The following is a 25986-nucleotide window of genomic DNA, read 5'->3' on the forward strand; positions in this document are numbered from 1 at the left end:
CCGAGCTGTGAAGGAATAAGTTAGGGTTGGAAATGGTGCATTAAGTCCTGACTTCAATGCAGCAAATATACAGTTTTCAGGAAAGGGTACTTGCAGCTTTGAATTGATATTACTATTAGCTGAGTTCAGTGGTCTGTACTTACTGCACTATATCTGCGAAGGCGGTGAATAAAGGCTTGGACTGGTACTCCAGGCCATGTTTTGCACAGAGTGACTTTACCAATGGTGCCACCTTATGGAAGTTGTGCCTTGGCATTGTGGGAAACAGGCTGTAAACACAGAGAGGAAATTAGAGAGGGAAGAGAAATTAAACACCATCAGGGCAAAATTCAACCTCAGTAGGGGTGCAGAATGAGCGGTAATGAATCGGCTGTCAGCTCTACACCTCGACTAATTCTTCTTTATATCGAAGCCTATTTTGTCTTCCCTCTCAGGTTGAATTTTAGCTGCCGCTGACTCCAATCACACCTTGAAATTTATTTTATTTTCTGATACTCACTAGCTTCAGTGCCACAATGTGATTGGTTTAGTTGATCATAAGCATGTTACATCAGTGAAGTTGATTTAATATTACGGTTATTACATAATATTATTAGAATTGCTTAACATATTAAGAAATTAGAGTCCGCACAATACAGACACACCCACTGCTGAATACACAGGGAGAACATAACTGAAATCTTACATTATAAACGTTTTCTACATTACAACATTAACTACACTTCAAAAGTATTCATTGGCTGTAAAGCACTTGGAATGACCAGTGGTCATGAAGGGCACTATATAAATGCAGGCCTTTCTTTTAAGTAGCTGCTAATGCAACACGTCAGTTTTCACCTGACACAGGAGTACACCCTAACAACTCATCCCCAATGATTGTTTGGCCAATGTATACTCTATAATGGGATAAACTCCTACTTCATCATAATCCTATCCAAATAGCCATGATGTGGAGAAGCCAGCATTGGACTGGGGTAAACACAGTAAGAAATCTCACAACACCAGGTTAAAGTCCAACAGGTTTATTTGGTAGCACGAGCTTTCGGAGCGCTGCTCCTTCGTCAGCTGAGTCCTTCACCTGATGAAGGAGCAGCACTCCGAAAGCTCGTGCTACCAAATAAGCCTGTTGGACTTTAACCTGGTGTTGTGAGACTTCTTACTCTATCCAAATAGAGCAGCTCCCTCTGTACACCAATCGGAGTCATATAGTTGCAGAATCAACTGTGCCCACTCTCTGGCCTGGATTCTCTGGTCTATCACGCCCCGCTACCACTCCCAGAGAGGATGGAGAATTTGTAACTCAGCCAAATCTCCATTTACAGCAGCGGGGTCGGAGAATCCCGACGGCCTTTGTATAACACAGGACGGACACTGTACAAAAGGTCTGACCTGCTGAAGGCTGGGGTACTCACTGATGCTCAATCTGGAAGTTCAAGTGGCCTGTGAACCAGTCATTGAAGAGAGACTGGTGGACGTTACACGTGGCATGCAACTGCGAGAGAAAACAAAAGGGTTAGTGGTCTGTTATAGTTACAAGTATCATAAATTCTGGGGCGCAGACCCTAAATATAGTAAAATCTCATCAGCTGCTAATGTGATGGTGAGTCAATATGGTGGCGGAATATCCTACACCCACACACTGGCAAACTGCCCTTTCTTCACCAGATGGACAGACTCATTCATTATGGGAAAAAAACAACAAAAGAGCTATCCCCAAGGACAGGTTATTTATCTGTGGGAATTAGGGTTTGAAACTAGTCCAGGATAATGGGATAGAATCCTCCATTAGCTGCAAACAAAATGAACCTGGGCCAGTCTCAATTCAGTTTGTTCTGGATATGACCACAGGACAAAGCTGTGACCAGAAACACAAAGGGACTTGGGAGTTATTGTTCAAGATTCTCTAAAGGTTAACGTGCAGGTTCAGTCGGCAATTAGGAAGGCAAATGCAATGTTAGCATTCATGTCGAGAGGGCTAGAATACAAGAGCAGGGATGTACTTCTGAGGCTGTATAAGGCTCTGGTCAGACCCCATTTGGAGTATTGTGAGCAGTTTTGGGCCCCATATCTAAGGAAGGATGTGCTGGCCTTGGAAAGGGTCCAGAGGAGGTTCACAAAAATAATCCCTGGAATGAAGAGCTTGTCGTACGAGGAACGGTTGAGGACTCTGGGTCTGTACTCATTGGAGTTTAGAAGGATGAGGGGCATCTTATTGAAACTTACAGTATACTGCCAGGCCTCGATAGAGTGGATGTGGAGAGGATGTTTCCACTAGTAGGAAAAACTAGAACCAGCGGGCACAACCTCAGGCTAAAGGGACGATCCTTTAAAACAGAGATGAGGAGGAATTTCTTCAGCCAGAGAGTGGTGAATCTGTGGAACTCTTTGCCGCAGAAGGCTGTGGAGGCCAGGTCACTGAGTGTCTTTAAGACAGAGATAGATAGGTTCTTGATTGATAAGGGGATCAGGGGTTATGGGGAAAAGGCAGGAGAATGGGGATGAGAAAAAAATCAGCCATGATTGAATAGCAGAGCAGATTCGATGGGCCGAGTGGCCTAATTCTGCTCCTATGTCTTATGGTCTAATTAACATGGGATTGGAGCCACGTGTAAGTCAGACTGGGTAGTTAGAGGTGGCAAGTTCTAGTTATGAAAATCCAGCAGCTTTTATGGTCAGTTTTTGCTAACAGCTCACAAATGACCAAATTACTGGGAACTTTACTTCATAAATAGTCATGATGGAATTCTAAATCCATTGATTGCCATTGATTGATTGCCAATCCAGTACTGAAACCATTACAGTGATTCTCCATGTCTCTCTCTCCCTCTCTGTCCTTCTATATCCAGAGCTGCTGCCTCATCCTTCTTCAGTTCAAGCTATCTAGAATAGCGCCTGACCTGTAAATCCTTAATTTTCTGCTACAGTTTCCAATCTCCCGTCCTTTGTTCCATGGTTCGGCTCAGGAGGACATTCACTAGTTAGATTCATGTTAATTACAATATTTTGTGAAGGATATGCTTGACTGACAGGTACAAACAGTCATTGTAGAGACAGTCCATAGAGATCATTAAAGTACTGTAGATACTGTGTAATAATGCAGTACCCACCTGCTATTGTACAGATAGTATCAGCTCCTATACTTGTACATTACACAGTGGGTAAAAAGGAATTCATTAGTCACACTTGGTTACAGATATTAACCAGCGTGCACGATTTGGGAACAGATACTCATACCTTTGAATGATCAGAGAAATACATTGGCTGAATAAATGTTCGGCATCTTCAGTAGAAACAGAATCCCCCATGATAATCTTGCACGGGGAATCAATGATTGACCTCCCTGTAGGATTTGTAGAATATGAGCTCCCCAGTGATTGGTAATTACCTTACAAGGTGGAGCTCATATACCGAGCCCGGTATAAAGCAGGCCCCTGAGTGGGTCCATTATTGTATTGCCCCGATTGGGACCTGTTTGTGTTCACCACAGGCTTATGATTTTGCTTTACTTCATTTTGTGCAATAAAGCACTGTTTCTTTACAGCTGACTCCTAGAGTTATTATACTCCCCAACACCCACCTGCACACTCTGTCTCCTCCCTGTAGCTTTGGGTTTAGCAATGTCCAACATGCAGCCTCCAAACTGTGACAGCTCAGATCCTGAAGCCCAGGATAATGGGCACAATTTGTGGTTGTTCTTTGTTCTTTTGAGGTTGATTATAATATTTCAATTCTATGGTAATTAGAATTTAAATATTACAAATGCCTTTGTGGCTTCGCCAGTGAAGGTCCTCACTGAGGATCATGTATGGTCCCCATCAATGTGATCTGTCATGATGGCCTCACTGGTAGGACTGGAGGCCATTGAGGCTCCCTGTGAGTTTGGGGGCAGGGAATGTGCCCTTGGGCAGTACCAGCCTGGCATCCTGGCACTGTTCACCGTGCACCCTGGCACTGGGCAGTGCCAAGGCTTGAGCCAACTGGGCGGGGGAGTAGCCTGAAGAGATGGGGCCTAAGGCAGAAGCGGGCAGGGGGGACACTGCGCACATGCAACCGGGATCCGAGATGGGGGGATGCTGCGCACTCTGCAGCCAGCAATCCACCAGTCCATGCGGGTGAGTGCGGGGGACGGGGGGGGACGGGGGGGAGCGACCGCACTGAACAGAGATCTGCGCATGCGCAATGGCACCCTCTGCTGCAAGCTGATGGCTTTTGGCGAGCTTAAGTTCCGCCCCCTCTCCTTGCTGGCGGGAAAGACCTTGCTTCATTTTTCGTCAAAGTGAGGTAAGATTCCATTTTTAACTTGCCCGAAAACAAGTGCGATTCTCTCCCATTTTTACGATCGTTCGGAACTTAGAATGTTTTTTGTAAGATCGCCCCCTATGTTTTTAAAGTCAAAACTAGATTTTCCATTTACCTCCTCATCTGTTGAATATTTTGGTGCAGTCAGTGTTTCGGGCTTTTCACATTGTATGCAATGTGCACCATAAGGTTCCCCCACTGTCAGGGGCTCCCCACTTTGGCCAGTGTCATTTAGCCTCTCACCTGCATGGTCAGCCAGTCTTCCTTTTGATCGTGGTCAATCGTCATGGGGATGTGATTCATCTGAGTCACCCACACAAACCAGTTACTTTCTATAAACCTGCAAACAAACAGAAACCACGGAACTAACCATCTGAGGGAAGGAATGTACTCTAACACAGTATTAATATAATAAAATCTTCAATTTGGCAGAGAGAAAATAGTAACACTGATATGGGATCCTTTCATCAATGCTGTCACTAAGCACCAAATCACTAAGAGTCATTTGCTAAATGGAAGCTCGAGGAAGAGCATTTACTCACTTGATATCCTTACCCTATAAAATCTATCAACTTCAGTCCTGAAAGCTCCATTTGATCCAACAGCCTTTTAAGGGAGTTCATTCCAAAAGTCCACTCCCCTTTATGTGAAAAATACTGACTGATTTTACTCCTAAATGGACTCGCTTTACTTTTAAGATGATGCCCTCCTAAGTTTCTTTACAGAGGAAGTCGTTTCTTTGGATGGAATTTAATGCCCTTCCCCTGAGGTGGGATGGGAACCCTGCCACCTTCCCGCCTCCACCCCGATAAAGTCCATGGAGGGTAGGCCTGTGGACCTTCCAATTGAGGCAATTGCCCACTTAAGGGCCTCATCCTGTTAAGTTCGTTTTCAAGAGACTTCTTACATTCTTGAAGCAATACGCAGACACCGACTGTTGTCCGAAACACAAGTATTTTATTGGTCTTACATGTAAGCTGGCAACTTTTGCCACGTAACTTCCATTCAGTGCTGGGAGTCGGTTAGCAAAAGTCCCCCCGATCCAGAGGGCGGTCCTCTTTTATACCATTTGCGTGTTTACAACATTCTACATTGATACGTCATTCGGGGCGTGATTAGCACTGCTGTCAATAGCCAATCAAGTCCCCCAGCAACACTTAGTTACAATTAACTTCCAATCACATTTTTACATAAACAAAATTCATTACTTCATTGTTTCGGTTCCTCTTATTGAAGCTAAGCAGACCACAAAATTGGCTATTTTCTCCTTCTTGAGGCTTTCTACATACACTGGCTAACCTCAAACTGAGTGCAGCCAGTCACGTACTATTTCCCAATGACCACAGCGCAAGCACTAAGTTAGCCATTTTAGAAGAGCAAGGAGGCCCAAGCTGAATGTCAAATTAGCTTAAAATGGAAGAAGGTGCTGTTAGCTGCACCCTACAAGCTCTTGTAACAGGAGATGCCCAAGATTTCAACCATCTCAATCCTGCTGGCAGTAGCGGAGATGGTACACCACACACTCAGCAAGTAAAGCAAACCCATATGGGGTTACTTGCAGGCTCTCAAAGGGGCTCCCTCATTCCAACCAGTACCTGATCAATGGACCTGGCATCTGGAAGGGTTGGAGATGCAGGGAACAGGTCCTGCTGCCCGTCTCCTTCTCCCCAACTTACTGACCCCCCTTCCTGCCATTAGTCACCCGTGGCCCGGATCTAGCAATGATCCAAGTTCTCGGTGGATATTGGCTGTAGCCACCATCTCTTTGACGGCACTGCTGTTCACTCGAGCTAGGATCCCTGATTCCAAGAAAGACCCACCACTGCCCTGTCAGTGGGACTTCCCTATAAGAGATGACATGGAGCTCCAGCCAGCAGACGAGACCACCAGCCCTTCGTACCTACTCTGCAAAATTTCTTTGTATTTTTAAAAACCTTGATTATATCACCCCCTAACTGATAAACTCAAGGGATTGCATCAAATTGATGCAATCTATTCTAACAATTTACATCCTGGTACCATTCTGCTGAATCTGCACTGTATCCCTCCAAAGACCAGCTTAACTTTCCTGAGATGCAGTGCCCAGAAATGAATACAATATATCCGATGTGGCCTGTTCAGTTTTTTGTGCAACTGAAGCATTATTTTCTCAGTAATGTATTACAATCCCCTTCAAATAAAGACCAATGTTCCATTAGACTTTATGCTTTTCTTTGGAACTACCCATTAGTTTGCATTAATGTGTGTACATGGATACCCAAATCCTTTTACTCCTTCAGTCCCTAGTCGCTCATTATTAAGGAAATCAATTTGTCTTGGATGACCTCACACATAATCTACCATAGATTTCAATAGCTCATAGTCCATGTATCTTTGTAACTGTCTGCTTTCAACTACACAAGCTACTGGGCCTCCTACAGTGCCAAGTGCAAACTTAGATATACAACTCTCCACTGGCGAGCCACCATGACAGCATCTACAAAATGCACTGCAGCAACTTGCCAAGGCTCCTCTGACGGCACCTCCCGGGTTCTATTTGAGAAAACCAGTTGATGAAGAATAATACTGGAGCCAATCCTCACACAGTCTTACATTTATTTAGTGAAACATTAGAGTGAAACATTACAGCATCATAGAATCCCTACAGTACAGAAGGAGGCCATTTGGTCCATCAAGTCTGTACCAACAACAATTCCACTCAGGCCCTATCCCCACATTCCCACATATTTATCCTGACACTCAGCAGCAATTTGTCATGGCCAATCAACCTAACCCCGCACATCTTCGGACTGTGGGAGGAAACCGGAGCACCTAGAGGAAACCCATGCAGACACGGGGAGAACGTGCAAACTCCACACAGGCAGTCACCCAAAGCTGGAATTGAACCCGGGTCCCTGGCGTTGTGAGGCAGCAGTGCTAACCACTGTGCCACCATGGCCAAGTGAAACACCTAACAATGTCCTCCAACTGCATTTAATTAAAACACAATTGATGTACAATTAACATTCCAAACCCACAACTTCTACCATGTGGAAGGACAAGGGAGGCAGACACATGGCAACATCACTGCCTCCAATTTCCCTCCTAAGTCACAAACCATCCAGACTTGGAATAATATTGCCATTTTTTCATGGTCTCTGGATCAACCTCATGGAGCTTCCTCCCTCGCAGCACTGCAAATTTTCCAACACCACACAAAACCCACCACCACCTTCTCAGGGACAATTCAGGATGGGTGATAAATGTTGGCCTTGCCAGTGACGCCCACATCCCATGGACAAATAAAAAAGGATATTGATTATGTGGTGAAAAGCCAATGCCTCAGTGCAGATATTTGAGGAACACCATGTGTCACATTGTGCCAGTCTCTGCCAGGGCACCAACCATTCCCTGTTAAAAACAGGACTGAGCATCATTGAAGGAAGGCTGCAAGTGGTCTGATAGTGAATTTCTCATCCACACTCTGTGACTCAGTGGCATCATCTGAAAATACTGTATCAGATTCCACATGTACACTGAAGCACCCAGCTCAAACTCACTAACATCCACCATCTCTAAATCACCAAACTGCTTATCTGATATCCAGGACTGGATGAGCAGACGTTTTTCCAACTAAATATTTGGATGAATAAAGACCTTGGGCGGAATCTTACCAAACTTCTTCAAAGTGTTAGGCTCAGACAGAAGATCTCCAGCAGCACAGACCTATTTTCTCTCCAGATTTGCAGCGTCTTAGACAAAAGAGTGGGGTGTGGTTCACCCCGATAAGGCGAGACCTCATAGAGACAGCAAGACCCACTCCACTAAGATCAGGATGCACTTTTCAAGGTGCCCTGATCAGAACAAAAAAATAACCTCTCCTACACCCCTCACAACACGGGGGCATGAGGGGCTCTTTCCCTGATCCCTGACAGTGATTGCTGGCATCCATCACCAATGCCCACACTCCCCCACACCACACGTTACTGAACCTCCCCACCCCCCCATTGAGGCTTCCACTAGGGTCTGCCCCTGGCACAGATTGACACTGGCAGGGGAAATGGTTTTGGTCACCCGGACAGTGTCCAGTCCTTTGGAGTGGAATTTGCATACGTTTTGCCTGAATGCATATGAATATTGCTGGAAGAAACACCACATACCTGTACCATCACCAAGAATGCTTATTTCCCGCTTCATAACATCGCCCGACTCCACCCCAGCCTCAGCTCAATGAAACACACATTCTTGCCTTTGCTACCTCTAGACTTGACTAGTTCAATGCAATTTTGGCCGCCCTCCTACCTTCCACACTCCATAAATGTAAGCTACTCCACAATTCTGCTACCCATGTCCTAACTCACACCAAGTCCCATTCACTATCACCTGTGTTTGCTGACTTCCATTGCCTCTTATCCGGAAACACCTCAATTTTACTCTATGAAACCTCATAGAGGTTTCCATGCTGTGCTATGACTAACCTGCACATTTTGGACTGTGGGAGGAAGCCGGAGCACCCAGAGGAAACCCACGCAGACATGGGAAGAACGTGCAAATTCCACACAGTCACCCAAGGCCAGTATTGAACCCGGGTGCCTGGTGCTGTGAGGCAGCAGTGCTAACCACCGTGCCACAAAAAGAGCAGAGAAGCAGGCAGTGAGACAGAAAGAAATGTCCTGTGCATGTAACAGCATTGAATAAACAAACGTACAAATCAATGCCAGAGCCTCAGTGGGTGGAGGAAGTGTTGAATAAAGACTACTGCGATCATACAGCATTTAGCATAAAGATTGGATTCTCAGTGGCAGGATACAACAGCTGTTATAACATTACATCAGCTGCAGCGATAAAAATGCAGCCAGTCTGACTGAGTGCAAGAACAAATTGTTCATTTGTTAGACACAGTTGATGTTGGGAGATAAAAGGAGTGGAAAATAAGCAGCAAGACAGAAATAAACAGAGGTCATGAATGGGAAACTAAAAGACGCGCAGAGAAAACAGAGGAGAGAGACATGTGAAACAACAATGTGAACAGGGCTATTGAAGAAAGGCCTTACCATTGCCTGAGTCTATTCATACATATTAAATCAAATGGAGAGGAAAAAGAAAACACATATACAGCCGGTTCCCACATAGCCACAGCTATGACAGGCATTTGTTAATGGATGGTTAATATGCTCCGGATTCACAGCACCAATTATTGCAATTGTTGCAGCAAACAACCACATAATATAGTTAGTAATGTGATATGGGAGCCCCACCTCACAAGAAAGAACATCATCAGGAAACCTCGAATGCCGAGCAGTGGGATGTAAGTCAGGCTGATGCGGATGTAGAAGGACACCATCCAGGCCAAGTCCTGTGGGGGGCAACAAACAAATCATTATTTTTCTTTTCAGCTCCACTACTCCACCTCCAAAAGTGGTAACTAGTCTCAGGGTTCAGGTCTATAGGCACTAGCTGCCCGCTCCAGGTCTGTAGGCACTAGCTGCCCGCTCCAGGTCTGTAGGCACTAGCTGCCCGCTCCAGGTCTATAGGCACAAGCTGCCCGCTCCAGGTCTATAGGCACAAGCTGCCCGCTCCAGGTCTATAGGCACAAGCTGCCCGCTCCAGGTCTATAGGCACAAGCTGCCCGCTCCAGGTCTATAGGCACAAGCTGCCCGCTCCAGGTCTATAGGCACAAGCTGCCCGCTCCAGGTCTATAGGCACAAGCTGCCCGCTCCAGGTCTATAGGCACAAGCTGCCCGCTCCAGGTCTATAGGCACAAGCTGCCCGCTCCAGGTCTATAGGCACAAGCTGCCCGCTCCGGGTCTATAGGCACAAGCTGCCCGCTCCGGGTCTATAGGCACAAGCTGCCCGCTCCGGGTCTATAGGCACAAGCTGCCCGCTCCGGGTCTATAGGCACAAGCTGCCCGCTCCGGGTCTATAGGCACAAGCTGCCCGCTCCAGGTCTATAGGCACAAGCTGCCCGCTCCAGGTCTATAGGCACAAGCTGCCCGCTCCAGGTCTATAGGCACAAGCTGCCCGCTCCAGGTCTATAGGCACAAGCTGCCCGCTCCAGGTCTATAGGCACAAGCTGCCCGCTCCAGGTCTATAGGCACAAGCTGCCCGCTCCAGGTCTATAGGCACAAGCTGCCCGCTCCAGGTCTATAGGCACAAGCTGCCCGCTCCAGGTCTATAGGCACAAGCTGCCCGCTCCAGGTCTATAGGCACAAGCTGCCCGCTCCAGGTCTATAGGCACAAGCTGCCCGCTCCAGGTCTATAGGCACAAGCTGCCCGCTCCAGGTCTATAGGCACAAGCTGCCCGCTCCAGGTCTATAGGCACAAGCTGCCCGCTCCAGGTCTATAGGCACAAGCTGCCCGCTCCAGGTCTATAGGCACAAGCTGCTCGCTCCAGGTCTATAGGCACAAGCTGCCCGCTCCAGGTCTATAGGCACAAGCTGCCCGCTCCAGGTCTATAGGCACAAGCTGCCCGCTCCAGGTCTATAGGCACAAGCTGCCCGCTCCAGGTCTATAGGCACAAGCTGCCCGCTCCAGGTCTATAGGCACAAGCTGCCCACTCCAGTCTATAGGCACAAGCTGCTGCTCCAGGTCTATAGGCACAAGCTGCTGCTCCAGTTCTATAGGCACAAGCTGCCCGCTCCAGGTCTATAGGCACAAGCTGCTCGCTCCAGGTCTATAGGCACAAGCTGCCCATTCCAGGTCTATAGGCACAAGCTGCCCGCTCCAGGTCTATAGACACAAGCTGCCCACTCCAGTCTATAGGCACAAGCTGCTGCTCCAGGTCTATAGGCACAAGCTGCCCGCTCCAGGTCTATAGGCACAAGCTGCTCGCTCCAGGTCTATAGGCACAAGCTGCCCGCTCCAGGTCTATAGGCACAAGCTGCCCGCTCCAGGTCTATAGGCACAAGCTGCTGCTCCAGGTCTATAGGCACAAGCTGCCCGCTCCAGGTCTATAGGCACAAGCTGCCCACTCCAGGTCTATAGGCACAAGCTGCCCACTCCAGGTCTATAGGCACAAGCTGCCCACTCCAGGTCTATAGGCACAAGCTGCCCACTCCAGGTCTATAGGCACAAGCTGCCCACTCCAGGTCTATAGGCACAAGCTGCCCACTCCAGGTCTATAGGCACAAGCTGCCCACTCCAGGTCTATAGGCACAAGCTGCCCACTCCAGGTCTATAGGCACAAGCTGCTGCTCCAGGTCTATAGGCACAAGCTGCCCGCTCCAGGTCTATAGGCACAAGCTGCCCGCTCCAGGTCTATAGGCACAAGCTGCTCGCTCCAGGTCTATAGGCACAAGCTGCCCACTCCAGGTCTATAGGCACAAGCTGCCCACTCCAGGTCTATAGACACAAGCTGCCCACTCCAGTCTATAGGCACAAGCTGCTGCTCCAGGTCTATAGGCACAAGCTGCCCGCTCCAGGTCTATAGGCACAAGCTGCCCGCTCCAGGTCTATAGGCACAAGCTGCTCGCTCCAGGTCTATAGGCACAAGCTGCCCGCTCCAGGTCTATAGGCACAAGCTGCTCGCTCCAGGTCTATAGGCACAAGCTACTGCTCCAGGTGTATAGGCACAAGCTGCCCACTCCAGGTCTATAGGCACAAGCTGCCCACTCCAGTCTATAGGCACAAGCTGCTGCTCCAGGTCTATAGGCACAAGCTGCTCGCTCCAGGTCTATAGGCACAAGCTGCCCACTCCAGTCTATAGGCACAAGCTACTGCTCCAGGTTTATAGGCACAAGCTGCTGCTCCAGGTCTATAGGCACAAGCTGCTGCTCTAGGTCTATAGGCACAAGCTGCTGCTCCAATCTATAGGCACAAGCTACCCGCTCCAGTCTATAGGCACTAACTGCCCACTATCATCATACCCCAGTGCCCATTCTTTACACATGAGAGTTGAGACAATGGGTATTAATGGGTTGTTAAAAATTGGGAAGAGGAGAGTGAAACTACAGCCGTTCATAGAATCCTACAGTGCAGAACGAGGCCGTTCAGCCCATCAAGTCTACACTGACCACAATCCCACCCAGGCCCTATGCATTTACTCTAGCTAGTTCCCTGACACTAAGGGGCAATCAACCTAACTCGCACATCTTTGGACTGTGGGAGGAAGCCAGAGCACCCGGAGGAAACCTGCGCAGACACAGGGAGAAAGTGCAAACTCCACACAGACAGTGACCCAAGCCGGGAACCGAACCCGGGTCCCTGGCGCTGTAAGGGAGCAGTGCTAACCACTGTGCCACCATGCCGCTCCTATCCTCACCAATCCTGTACTCAATCCAGAGTTTCAACATCACATGAATTACAGCCAACTCCAATTGAAAATCAACACACTACTCCTTTCACAGCTGAGCCACATGGAACTTCCAGGGTAGAGGTTGAACCGTGGAAACACTCAGCAATACAGTGACAGGTTCTGTCCTTTCCAATGTGGTCAATGTTTGGAGAGTGTGCTTTGAGTTACGTTACGCCAACACGAAGTACAAGGTCACAGGTTACAAATCTGTCACTGGTGATAAAAATGATTTGAATAAAGAAGGAATGGGTATAAGATTATAATGCTAGATTATTCTTGCATTGCAATCATACTAATATACTTTACCGTCTTGGTTACAATAACAGTGATTGAGATGGATAACATCCAAGTAATCTTTTTCCGATTACTCTCTCAGGAACAGTTGAATTGTTTGGTGCTACCACTGACTGGGTGGGAGAGGAGTTCCTATTGTGCTGGAACAGACCTTTATCAGGAGCCAGCTGTGATGTCCATGATATGCATTGTGCACATAAAATGAACAAGGATGTACTCAGGACAGACTGAATGGAACCAAATCAGGGAGCTCACCGAGTGGGACTATTGGTGGAGACACCATGGATACTGCAGGTCATCTGTAGGGGATGGTGTATGGGGATGGGAAGAATCCAAAAAACCTCTCGGCAAAAAGGCCCCCTTCCTTCCCATTGCTACCGAACAAGGTTCATTTTCCAAACTCTACAGCAACAGGTTTGGGCTGTGGACAGGGGCACAGGCATGACTGCTCTTGATATACAATCCCAAGGTCCATGATGAGGCAATGCTTCCAGCATGTGTGAATCTCAGTTAATCCTGTAACTGATAACGTGGTAAGCCAGAAAATCTTGTGAAGTTGGAATTGGCTTGTGCCAGAGTGTTGACCATACCCATGGAGGATGGCATATCCTGGACAGGCCTACTCAAGTTGGCTTCTTAAAGAGAGATTGAGTTTCTGCTAAAATGTCTAGATTTGCTTTTCTATTTGCATTTTACTGCATCTGCTCCACGGATTGGTTAGTTTTGCTGGACAGTTTACCATTTTTGCATTGCTCGGGAAAGAGAACATATTTCTTCAATATCCTTCATTGCTGCTGTTGTTTAAATAAATCAGGAAGGCAGTGGGGAAGGGGATGTACTTGAGAGCAAGACAGTGTGACATGATTGAGATAAAGAACATGGGCTCATGAGGCAGGGGACAAGCAACACACCAAGGGGAGGGGAGGTCTAACTGCAAATGTAGGCGTGTTTATTGACTCCATGTGTGTCTAGTCATGTCAGAGGAGACCAGTCTTTAATGCGAAATAAGTTGTACTAATAAATTAAAAGCAAAATATTATGGATGGAAATCTGAAATAAAAACAGAAGATGCTGGAAATACTCAGCAGGTCTGGCAGCATCTGTGCAGAGAGAGAAACAGAGTTAACACTTTCAGTGCAATTTGATTCTTCTTCTCTGAAGGGGGATAGTCCCATCAAAAGTTATTGGGGTGGGGGTCAATGACATGATTAATAAGACGTTTAAAGTGGCTGGGTGGAGGTGGTCAGGGAGGCTGGTCGGTGAGGTGGCAGTGGTCAGTAGGAAGGATGGTCAGTGGAAAGAGGCAAGGAAGGTAGTCAGTGTTAGTGGGGGTGAGGATAGTACATGGGGTGTGGGATGAAGGTGTAGTTGGAGGGTAGAGAGGGTAGTAGTATGGTGGGGTGGGTAGTTGGGGAGCTGGGGGTATAGTTGGGGGAGGGGAAGAGGGTGGGAGTAGACCGGGGGGATTGGGGGTAGTCCAGGAGAAGAGGGAGTAATTGGGAGGGGGTGTGTGGCTGATAGGGTGGGGATCAAATCAGGGATGGGGATTAATTTGGTGTTGGGGAGGGGGGTCATCTCATGGAGGGTTGGTGGAGGGGATTCGGCTGGGGGTGGTTTCAGTGCTTCAGTTGTGCAGAGGTTAGAAGAGGTTTTAATTCTTCCAACTATTTCAGGGTAACTATTACTGTAAGACAGTTGATTCAGTTTTGGTCGGTTCCTGGTGCAGGGCAATTGACCAACAGAAGTTTGAACTTCCCAGGCAATTGTTGTGTGGGGATTTCTGAAGAGAACAGAGGGTCCCAAGCGCATCTTTGGGGAAATCCCCCTCACCCCTTATACTTGCCGTAGGTATTACTGAATAGAGCAGTTAAAGCCTCCTCTAGTTCTATCTTACTCCAGCATTACCCAATAAATAAGCAAGTTTATTAGTAAAAACAAATACCAGCTGTACCCACACTTTGTTAGGGTACCAAATCAGAAACCCCAGGGTATATTATGAAGTCAGACTAGACCCCGACATTTTTTATTTATTTTGACATTAATGTGAGGATACGATGTTTCACTCTAGGCGCGATTCTACAGATGAACTAGGAGGCTTTTAGCAACAGAAATTTTAATTAACAACACGGCTGAACTATAACAAATGGATTAGCTAAACTTATAACAATTGAACAACATTAAACATTTTTTTATTCATCCTTGGGATGTGGGTGTTGCTGGCTGGCCAGCATTTATTGCCCATCCTTAACTGCCCTTGAAATGAGTGGTTTGCTGGGCCATTTCATAGAGCATTTAAAAGGCAATCACTTTGCTGTTGCTCTGGAGTCACATGTAGGGCAGCCAAGCTAAGGACAGCAGTTTTCCTTCCCTAACATTAGTGAACCAGATGGGTTTTTAACAGCAATCAATAATGGTTTCACGGTCATCATTACGCTTTTAATTCCAGATTTTGTATTGGATTCAAATTTTACCATCTGCTATGGTGGGATTCGAATTTGAGTCCCCAAAGCATTACGCTGGATCTCTGGATTATTAGTCCAGCGACAATACCACTATGCCACCACCTCCCCATTACAAGATACAATTCTTAACTGCTAACCTGTCACAATTAGTTCCAATCAACCAATATTTCTCTTATAGACTTACAATCCACTATAAAATCAGTTAACAAAACACAGGCACACTTGCTTTGACTTAGGTTACCGGGCTTGGAGCTTTCAGAAAGCCTCTGGAGAGAAAGAGAGAGGGAGAGAGACAGAAAGACATTTCTTTCTTCTAACACTTCAGACAGCAACTGCTCTTTGTTTTAAAAATGAAAATGAAATTGTTTTTTCCCTGCACGCTAAGCTCCTCCCATTAACTACATTACTCTGTCCCTGTCAATCAACCTAAACAAAACCTCCCATGACTGCATACCTAGTCTAAAATCCCAGGAGAATTTAAGTAAACAAAAGGTCCATGAACTCAACAAAGTAACACATTCCTAGCTAAACTCAGTTATTATCCTGCATTCTTAGCATCTGCTGCATGTTTTCCCAGACAAACCGACTCACGTAACAAAACATCGCCTCTTAAAGCGACTCCACCTTAGACACAAAATATATTAAAATAGCACAGTATCATCACACATTCCCCATGTATTACTTAATGTCTTCAGAAGTCACTGGATAACAATCAGAAGCAGGACCCCAGGCTGATCTTTCCCCTTCCTTATGCCGGTAATCCTGAAGGAAACTGTAGCCGCTATCCCATTATCTGAGTGAAGTCAACTAAGTTAGCATAGGGTAAACCTGCGATCCTTTGATCTGAATGGCTCAGTACACCCCAGATAATGCATTTAACCAGTAGTCCAATGGGACAGTTAATTCACCTGAAGGACTGACAGAATTGAAGCAGGAATTGGCCAGTGAGGAAATACTCACCACCCACTGTCTCCGCTGCACGGCAAAGTAAAAGATGTACCATTGGAAGTAGAGGGGGAGCAGTGCTGGAGGTCCAACTGTGAGACAACAAGAAATCAAAGGATTTATATTTGAAGATCTGTACACGTATTTTGATATACAACAGCAATATAACTGAAGTTAGTAACAAGGATTCCTTCCTACACCTTCTATTCCTATGCCTATCATTACACGAGTTAATGATAACTATTTTCCTCTGTCAGCCAATGCACAAGAGGCACTCTGATATACAACACTGACACTCAGCATTGAACATTGTTTTGCACTCGTGTCAAATATCATAAAATACAACGCGTAGCAAAAATGCTGGCAGGATAGAAGGGCAAAAATATAACAACCGAGAGAGGAGCTGGGAGGTTATGGGGGCCATTCTCTCCACAGCAAAGTGGAGCAATGCAATTGGCAGACATTCAAAACCATGGGTTATGCACAAATGTGACTATGACCATGTTCGAGAACAGTTTGGCTTTCTGAAAAGATGTGGAGATGCCGGCGTTGGACTGGGGTAAACACAGTAAGAAGTCTCACAACACCAGGTTAAAGTCCAACAGGTTTATTTGGTAGCAAAATCCACTAGCTTTCAGAGCGCTGCTCCTTCGTCAGGTAAGTGGGAGTTCTGTTCACAAACAGGGCATATAAAGACACAAACTCAATTTACAAAATAATGGTTGGAATGCGAGTCTTTATAGGTAATCAAGTCTTAAAGGTACAGACAATGTGAGTGGAGAGAGCGTTAAGCACAGGTTAAAGAGATGTGTATTGTCTCCAGACAGGACAGTTAGTGAGATTTTGCAAGCCCAGGCAAGTCGTGGGGCTTACAGATAATGTGACATTATCTGTAATGATGTAATGTAAAGATAATGTGACATTATCTGTAACCCCCACGACTTGCCTGGGCTTGCAAAATCTCACTAACTGTCCTGTCTGGAGACAATACACATCTCTTTAACCTATGCTTAACCCTTTCTCCACTCACATTGTCTGTACCTTTAAGACTTGATTACCTGTAAAGACTCACATTCCAACCATTATTTGGTAAATTGAGTTTGTGTCTTTATATGCCCTGTTTGTGAACAGAACTCCCACTTACCTGACGAAGGAGCAGCGCTCCGAAAGCTAGTGGATTTTGCTACCCAATAAACCTGTTGGACTTTAACTTGGTGTTGTGAGACTTCTGACTGTGTTTCTGAAAAGATGCAGTGGATGTTCAGACAGCCCACCCGACTCCACTGGGTCCAAGAAAGGAGGAATGCCTCTGAAAGGGTCCAGCTCTGAAGGAGAGTTTGCGCATATGTACCAAGATAGCTTATCGGGTGCTAAAAGAGAGTTTATATTTTAGTGAATTCTATACTTATCTGCTTGAGTGCAGTTACAGTTGATAGGGGCAAAAGGAAATACTTTCCACTTCAGTTACCAAACAATCTGAGTTAAGAGAAGCAGATCTCACTATCTGTCTAGATTCAGTGTGTATACAGCAGAGGAATCCAACTTCCATTCAATTGCTCCACCTTCACAGAGATCTCCATCCACAATTTCCGTGGCGGTTCTCCCCATCTCCCATTGTAACTTCAGTGGAATGAATGTTATTTTCCTTCTCTCTGCAGCAGCCCCCATCCCCAGGTTTCTGATGAACTTCGATCTAAGTTACTGCAGGTTTTCAGTGAAGTTCTCCTTTTAGTAAGGCGTTTGATAAGGTTCACCATGGTAGGCTTCTGCAGAAAATGCAGATGTATGGGATTGGGGGTGATCTAGGAAATTGGATCAGGAATTGGCTAGCGGATAGGAAACAGAGGGTGGTGGTTGATAGTAAATATTCATCATGGAGTGCGGTTACAAGTGGTGTACCTCAGGGATCTGTTTTGGGGCCACTGCTGTTTGTAATATTTATTAATGATCTGGATGAGGGTATAGTTGGGTGGATTAGCAAATTTGCTGATGACACCAAAGTCGGTGGTGTGGTAGACAGTGAGGAAGGGTGTCGTAGTTTGCAGGAAGACTTAGACAGGTTGCAAAGTTGGGCCGAGAGGTGGCGGATGGAGTTTAATGCGGAGAAGTGTGAGGTAATTCACTTTGGTAGGAATAACAGATGTGTTGAGTATAGGGCTAACGGGAGGACTTTGAATAGTGTGGAGGAGCAGAGGGATCTAGGTGTATGTGTGCATAGATCCCTGAAAGTTGGGAATCAAGTAGATAAGGTTGTTAAGAAGGCATATGGTGTCTTGGCGTTTATTGGTAGGGGGATTGAATTTAGGAGTCGTAGCGTTATGTTGCAACTGTACACAACTCTGGTGCGGCCGCACTTGGAGTACTGTGTGCAGTTCTGGTCCCCACATTACAGGAAGGATGTGGAGGCTTTGGAGAGGGTGCAGAGGAGGTTTACCAGGATGTTGCCTGGTATGGAGGGGAGATCCTATGAGGAGAGGCTGAGGGATTTGGGATTGTTTTCGCTGGAAAGGCGGCGGCTAAGAGGGGATCTTATTGAAACATATAAGATGATTAGAGGTTTAGATAGGGTGGATAGTGATAGCCTTTTTCCTCTGATGGAGAAATCCAGCACGAGGGGGCATGGCTTTAAATTGAGGGGGGGTAGTTATAGAACCGATGTCAGGGGTAGGTTCTTTACCCAGAGGGTGGTGAGGGATTGGAATGCCCTGCCAGCATCAGTTGTAAATGCGCCTAGTTTGGGGGCGTTTAAGAGATCCGTAGATAGGTTCATGGACGAAAAGAAATTGGTTTAGGTTGGAGGGTCACAGTTTTTTTTTTAACTGGTCGGTGCAACATCGTGGGCCGAAGGGCCTGTTCTGCGCTGTAATGTTCTATGTTCTATGTTCTATGTTCAAGTGTTTGAATAGCCTTCTATTGCAATCACAGTCACATTAGGTCAAGTATAGAGATCAGAGTCTCATCCTGTCAAATCCACTGGGCTGCACCCAGATCAGAGATGAAAAAGGACCTGCTGCTCAGGAGCCTTCTCCGGAAACGTGACGTCGACCTAAATGTCGTGTCCTGAATCTTCCTTCCCACCCACCCTCTTTCATTTTCAGTGAATTCTATGACTTTTCGTCTTGCGGTTGTCAAATTTTAATCCTCATCTAAAGAACTTTGGTAACGATAGCGAGAACTTGGTGGGGAAAAAACGTTTTTTTAAAAATCCTTTCCAGTTACAATTTGTTTTTAAAAGTTTCCTAACCTTCTGATAAATTCCTGAGTGAATGCATTGCTGTCTGTGTGGAGTCTGCGCGTTCTCCCTATGTCTGCGTGGATTTCCTCCGGGTGCTCCGGTTTCCTCCTACACTCCAAAGATGTGCGGGTTATGTGCATTGGCCATGCTAAATTGCCCGTTAGTGTCCAGGGGTGTGTAGGTTAGAGGGATTAGCGGGGCAAATACGTGGGATTACGGGGATAGGGCCTGGGTGGGATTGTGGTCGTGCAGTCTCGATGGGCCGAATGATCTCCTTCTGCACTGTAGGGATTCTATGATGTATAGCAATGATTAAAGTTGCTGCCAGGTATAAGGCTAACACACGCAAACCAAAAGGTTTTCAGATGCAATCTCCAGTCTGTGCTGAGTTAGCTGATTTCAGGAACAGAGACTGTAACAATTCACCTCCATGTGCCGGGTGCAGTGAGGGGAAAGTCAGACACCTTCCAGCTCCTGATCAGCATCCAGGTAACCTCCGGGTACATACAAGTGTTGGGTTAAAAGATCGGGCTCAGCTGTGATGCCCTCTATAGTCAAACTGCCTGCTAACAGTCAATGTTTTGGCTCATGTATGTGGAAAGGCCACGTGAAATAAATACTACAGGCTAGCCGATACTCACAGATCTAAAGCTAAGAAAATGTCGGTGCGTTCAGATAGTAGAGAAAGGAGGAGAGAGCTGGAGAAAAAAGGAATGTTTGCACAAAGAATTTGATTTAATATTATAAGTTATCAACGCGTGCTTTGTCCAGCATGTGGTTTCTAAAGCTCTTGTCACATTTCTGGCTTCATGTACATGCCCTCGAAATGAATCAATACACAGCAAATACACGTCTGAGCAAATCTCGCACGGTTGACAGGCTCCAGTCTGTGTGAGGTATGCATAGGAAATCCACTCTGAACTCTGGCTTAATTTACAGGGAAGTCAGGAGAGGAAGCTGGCCAATCAATGAGAAGGGAAAGGAATCTCACCACAGCAAGACACATCAGGAGATCCGAAATAACACAGGCAAAGTTTCAGCCTGCCTGGGGCCAGGAGTGGGAGCCCACTGAAGAGCACCAGCCCAGCTGCGAGTGCCTACAGTACAAAACAGCAGCATCGTCCTCTGGCTGGCCTGGTCTTTCAGCAGCTCTCAACGCTCATTCCTGTTTTAAAAAGACATTAACCTCTTCCCTGCTCACAAGGCCACATAGACAAGAGCAGGGTCACAATCCACCTGGTATCAGATGGCTGCACTAAATAAAGGGCTGCTCATTAAAAAAGCTCGCCACATCAGCAATGTAGCTGCCCAATCTGTGGATTGATGAGATTCTTCTTCTGCTCAAACAACAGAGGAGTGAGATTAACTCCTGTGCAGCTAAATAAAGAAGGGTCCCTGACTGCCAAGTGAATGGTGCCCTCTACCTTCTTAACCCCATACTTTCTCTATCAGCTTGTCAATACGTATTTTAGTTATGAAATTTGGCTGAATTCTAGCCTTTAACAGTTAAAATTTGGGCCATTTCCTACTTATTTACTTGGGTTCACTGTAAAATGCATTTCTATAGATTAACCCAAGTTCAATGTGTACTGTGGTGAAAGTCTGTCCTGAATAGGAATAGCATGCTGGGGTTAACAATGGCCTTTTTACTGAGTTCCTTCATAGCAGAAGGTTGCATTGCTGTTCTCTCCCATTGGTGAATAAACACATTGTCAAATGGTATAGTTCAAGCTAAAACAACAGAACTAATTTAATGTCCAGTTTACGCCTTAATGAGTCCCTGACCTGCAAAAAAGGGCCAAGAGTGTGATTGGAGGGGCAGACACAAGTCCTGAAAGAACATACTTCAGAAGCAGCTAGTGGAGTTTCATTATAAATTAACATTTACCATAGCTTCAAATCTCATTCAAGGTATTAATGCAGCAATAATTATAATTGAGAGACCTGCTTCAGGCACATTCACTTTGCAGTGAAAGTACATGGTGGAGGATCTGTCTAACTATTATTGCTAGATTTACTATGGTTCACATGTCTGAAAAACTTTAATAAACTTGCAGAATGGGTATGTAATTGATGAATACATTTTAGCATCGATAAATGTGATAGAATGCACTCTCTTTGCCAGGATGAGTGCAGCCTCAACAACACTCAAGAAGCTTTACACCATCCAGGACAATCCACTTGATTGGCACTCCATCCACCACCTTAAACATTTACTCCTTCCACCACCAACACACAGTGACAGCTGTGTGTGCCACCCACAAGATGCACTGCAGGTCAGGGACTCATTAAGATGTAAACTGGACATTAAATTAGTCCCATTGTTTTAGTTTGAACTATACCAGGGCTCCTTAGACAGCACCTTCCAATCCCGCGGCTACTACCATCTAGAAGGACAGGGGAAGCAGATACATGGGAACACCACCACCTGCAACTTCCCCTCCAAGTCACTCACCATCCTAACTTGGAAACATATCACCGTTCCTTCACAGTCGCTGGGTCAAAATCCTGGAATTCCCTCTCTAACAGCACTGGGGGTGTGCCTACACTATACGGACTGCAGTGGTTCAAGAAGACAACTCACTACCACCTTCTTAAGGGCAATTAGGGATGAGCAATAAATGTTGGCCGAGCCAGCAATGCCCACATCTAATGAATAAATAAAGGTGAGAGGGGATGCATTTTGACAGATACAACATGGTCAACAAGAATCTAAATGGTGTAGAGGAGCAGAAGATCTGGGGGTAGAGATATAATAATCACTATAATCTGTAATGTAAGTTCATAAGTCCATAACAAAAAAAAGTGCTGGGGTTCATTTTAGATAAATAGATTTGGAAAGCAGAAAAGTTACATTAAACTTGCAGAGAATCTTGATTAAGCCACAATTAATGTGGTGTGAACTGTTCTGGTTATCATATTCTACAAAATATCTCGAGGCACTAGAAAGATGAAAAAAGGATTTACTAGAATAATACCAGAACTGAGAGGTAATATCTATAAGGAAAGATTGAACAAGCTGGGGCTCTTTGCTCTGGAAATGTGATGACTGGGGGAGTGACCTGGTGGAGGTCTTTAAGATAACGAAAGTGTTTACTTAGGTTGACATGAATAAATGCTTCCACTTGCAAGTGAAACCAGAACTAAAGGCCACTAAAAACAGCCACTGATAAACTCACCAGAGAATTCAGGAGAAACCTTTTTAACCCAGGGAATGGTTAGGATGTGAAATTCGCTACCACATGGAGTAGTTGAGGCGAGTTGCAAGAATGTGTTAAGGTAGGAGCTAGATAAACACATAAAGGAGAGAAGAGTAAGTTATGCTGTAGTGTAGGGTTAGATGAGGAGGGGTGAGAGGGGGAGTGCCATGCAGCATAAGCACCAGCATGAATCATGTGGGCCACATCACACTCTGCGTTGATTATTCTATGTCATTCTGTGTAAATGCGGAGAGACACAATGTCGCCAGGACTTACTCAGGAAGAAATACTTGTGTTGGTACTGGTATGGCATATATTTCTTCTTCTGTTTCCCCACCTGGGTCAAAGGAAACAAATAAAAGGTTTGCATTACCTTTGCGTGTACGCACAAAAATAAAATCAAGTCCTGTGCATTGGATTTTATAAATAGCACTTCAGGGGTAATGCTTCAAATAATGGGAGTGCATGTTGGCAATCCCAGTCTGCAAGTCAGTACATACTACAGTTTCTCATCCACTGATTTTAAAATCCAACAAGTCACACTATGTCCAAATTCCCAACATGTGGGGTTGACATAAAAATCTCTGTGCCAGGAGCACAAATTCATAAAACCCATCCCTCTGTGCTTAATTTGTTTTTCTACCTAGCTTTCATGAACCACACATGAAAGACAGGCTGTCTCACACAGTCCTTACTGCCCACTGAACAGAACCCATAACTGGCCTTGTTTTGTACTTTGCTTTGTTCAGGTAGGGATTTTCAAACTAAATCCTTATTTTTTTTTAAAAACGTCAATCTCAGAATGTGGGTGTCATTAACAGTACATGGAGTTTAATAGGATGGAGGGTTATAGGTAGGTCTAGAAGGTAGGGATGTGTTCGGCACAAATTGTGGGCCGAAGGGCCTGTTTGTGCTGCAGTTTTTCTATGTTCTTTAACAAGGCTGGCATTTATTACCCACCTTTAGTTGCCCAATTGGTTGTGAACCTTCTTGATCGCTGCAGCCTCTGTGGCGAGACAACCCTCGCAGTGCTGTTAGGTAGAGTTCCAGGATTTTGACCCAGTAAACAGTAATATATGTGTCAAGTCAGGATGGTGTGTGGCTTGGAGGAGAGTCTACATTGCTGGTGTCTCCATACACCTACTCCCTTGACTTTTGGGGTGGTGGAGGTCACAGGTTTGGAAGGTGCTATTGAAAGAGCCTTTACTTACACTTAATGTGAGCCTTTACTTACACTTAGTTTCTTACGATGTGCGGTGCTAAATATGCACATACACTGAGGCAAGCTAGCTCATTTGTTTTGCTTTTACAATGTTGAAAACAGGTCTAGCTGCTTCGACCTTGCAATTCACCCAGCTCTAGTTGAAGTCCTAGGAATGATTTGTTCTGCCTGCCTCTTCCCCCTCCCAGATGCAGAAAGCTGCACTCTGTATATCACTATAGACCCAAGACACAGAGATCACCCCTGTAATTTCCCACACATAGCTCCATACAGGCTCTAACATCTGTTTAAGCATAAGATCATAAGAAATAGGAGCAGGAGAAGGCCATTCAGCCCTTTGAGCTTGCCCTGTCATTCAGCAAGATCATGGCTGATCTACTAACTCAACCTTTATCTTCCCACACCCATCTCCATATCACTTAATTCCTTTAGTATCCAAATCAGGAACATAAGGACAACGTGACTGATTTGTCCAAGGGTTAGGGAAATCAGGTCAAAAAAGCAGACATGAAGTTGCAATCAACAAGCTAAGTTTAAAAAAAATATATACTTATTCTAATGTGGAGCCACATGGAGAATATACACACAAACATGCACATACACATTCCCCCCCCACCGGGCACCACTCCACCCTGGAGACTATTCATGTTTCACCAGCCTCAGCCATCCCAGGCACCTCTTCCCCAACAACCTCTTATTCTGGAACCTCATCGCATTCCCAGGCACTTCCATCCCTGGACAACACTTGCCCTCCAACCAGGCCATCACTCAAGTCCTTCGGTCCAATACCTCATGGAAGCCCATCACAGCCAACACTTTACCCCACTCACCAGATGCCCCATACCTACTGTTTGGAAAACCTAGCATCCTATACAGGTTTTACAGCTTCACCAGCTTGTCCTTCCACTCTGTCCACCTTCATCCTACTGACCTTAGCCGTTACTAAAAGCCGTGCCAGTGAAGCTGTCACAGTGTTGAGCAACCAGCTCTACTTGCCTCAACTGAGAGCTTTTTTCCCAGGACAAAGAAGATGGGATGCATGTTGATGTCGGGGTCTTTGCGGAAGCAGTTGGGTTTGGCATGATGCTGAAAGTGGAGATGGTTCCACCAGCTCGCTGGAGCACCCTAGAACCAAAAAACAAGAAACAATCAGATCAGCTTGAGAGGATCAAAGCCGAAAACACCTCCAATAAAGTGTGCACAGCTTTCAACCATACAGTCTGAACTCTTTGAGAAGCTCACTCTTTCTGGGGTACAATTCCCATGCAAAGGCAACATGGAGCAAGTATATGGTACAAAGAACTATAAAACTATGGGGCAGCATGGTGGCACAGTGGTTAGCACTGCTGCCTCACGGCGCCAGGGACCCGGGTTCGATTCCTGGCTTGGGTCACTGTCTGTTTGCATGTTCTCCCTGTGTCTGCATGGGTTTCCTCCCGCAGTTTGAAAGACACGCTGGTTGGGTGCATTGACCCGAACAGGCGCCAGAGTGTGGCGACTGGGGGAATTTGACAGTAACTTCATTGCAGTGTTAATGTAAACCTTACATATGACTGATAAATAAACTTTAACTTTAAAAGCAATTGGCATGAAATCTGTATTTTTAAAAAATTTATTCATTCACGGAATGTGAGCGTGGCTGGCTAGGCCGGCATTTATTACCCATCCCTAATTGCCCTTGAGAAGGTGGTTTTAAGTGAACATTACAGGAGTTGATATAGAGTTAATGCATTAGAGAGATGGTTTGGGTCTGTACAGCATTGAGAGAGCGAGAGAGAGAGACAGCAAAAGTATGGAGCATGAGCTGCAGAGATACAAATATAAAAGACAGAGAGAGAGGAACTGAAGGCAAAATATAAAGAGAGGTGACAGCAGATAGAGAGGGACAGAGTACAAAAGAGGTAGACAGAAAGAGGCAAAGAGGGACAAAGAGAGAGAAAAAGATGGACACGGGGAGATATAGGCAGAATTAGGTCAGGAATTTCTTTGAAGCTGCGTCTGATTTTGTCAGAGGTTTTCTGGCGAAGTTATTCCAAACAAGTTTCTAGCCATAGGTA

General features: G+C 45.8%; 1 protein-coding gene across 1 annotated transcript in view; it reads right to left on the reverse strand.

The window, feature by feature from the left end:
• The window catches only part of LOC144498834 (acyl-CoA (8-3)-desaturase-like), a 51290-nt gene that overhangs the window by 4965 nt on the left and 20339 nt on the right, over nucleotides 1-25986 (reverse strand). Inside the window, exons 5-11 of the mRNA XM_078220581.1 lie at nucleotides 24926-25054; nucleotides 22984-23044; nucleotides 16288-16364; nucleotides 9537-9634; nucleotides 4543-4639; nucleotides 1413-1492; nucleotides 144-269 (exon numbers count right to left, since the gene is read on the reverse strand). Of these exons, the coding sequence (XP_078076707.1) occupies nucleotides 144-269; nucleotides 1413-1492; nucleotides 4543-4639; nucleotides 9537-9634; nucleotides 16288-16364; nucleotides 22984-23044; nucleotides 24926-25054 (668 nt within the window). The remainder of the gene's footprint in view (nucleotides 1-143; nucleotides 270-1412; nucleotides 1493-4542; nucleotides 4640-9536; nucleotides 9635-16287; nucleotides 16365-22983; nucleotides 23045-24925; nucleotides 25055-25986) is intronic.

Source organism: Mustelus asterias, chromosome 9 (assembly GCF_964213995.1).
Source record: "Mustelus asterias chromosome 9, sMusAst1.hap1.1, whole genome shotgun sequence".
In the NCBI taxonomy this organism is placed as follows: Eukaryota; Metazoa; Chordata; class Chondrichthyes; order Carcharhiniformes; family Triakidae; genus Mustelus; species Mustelus asterias.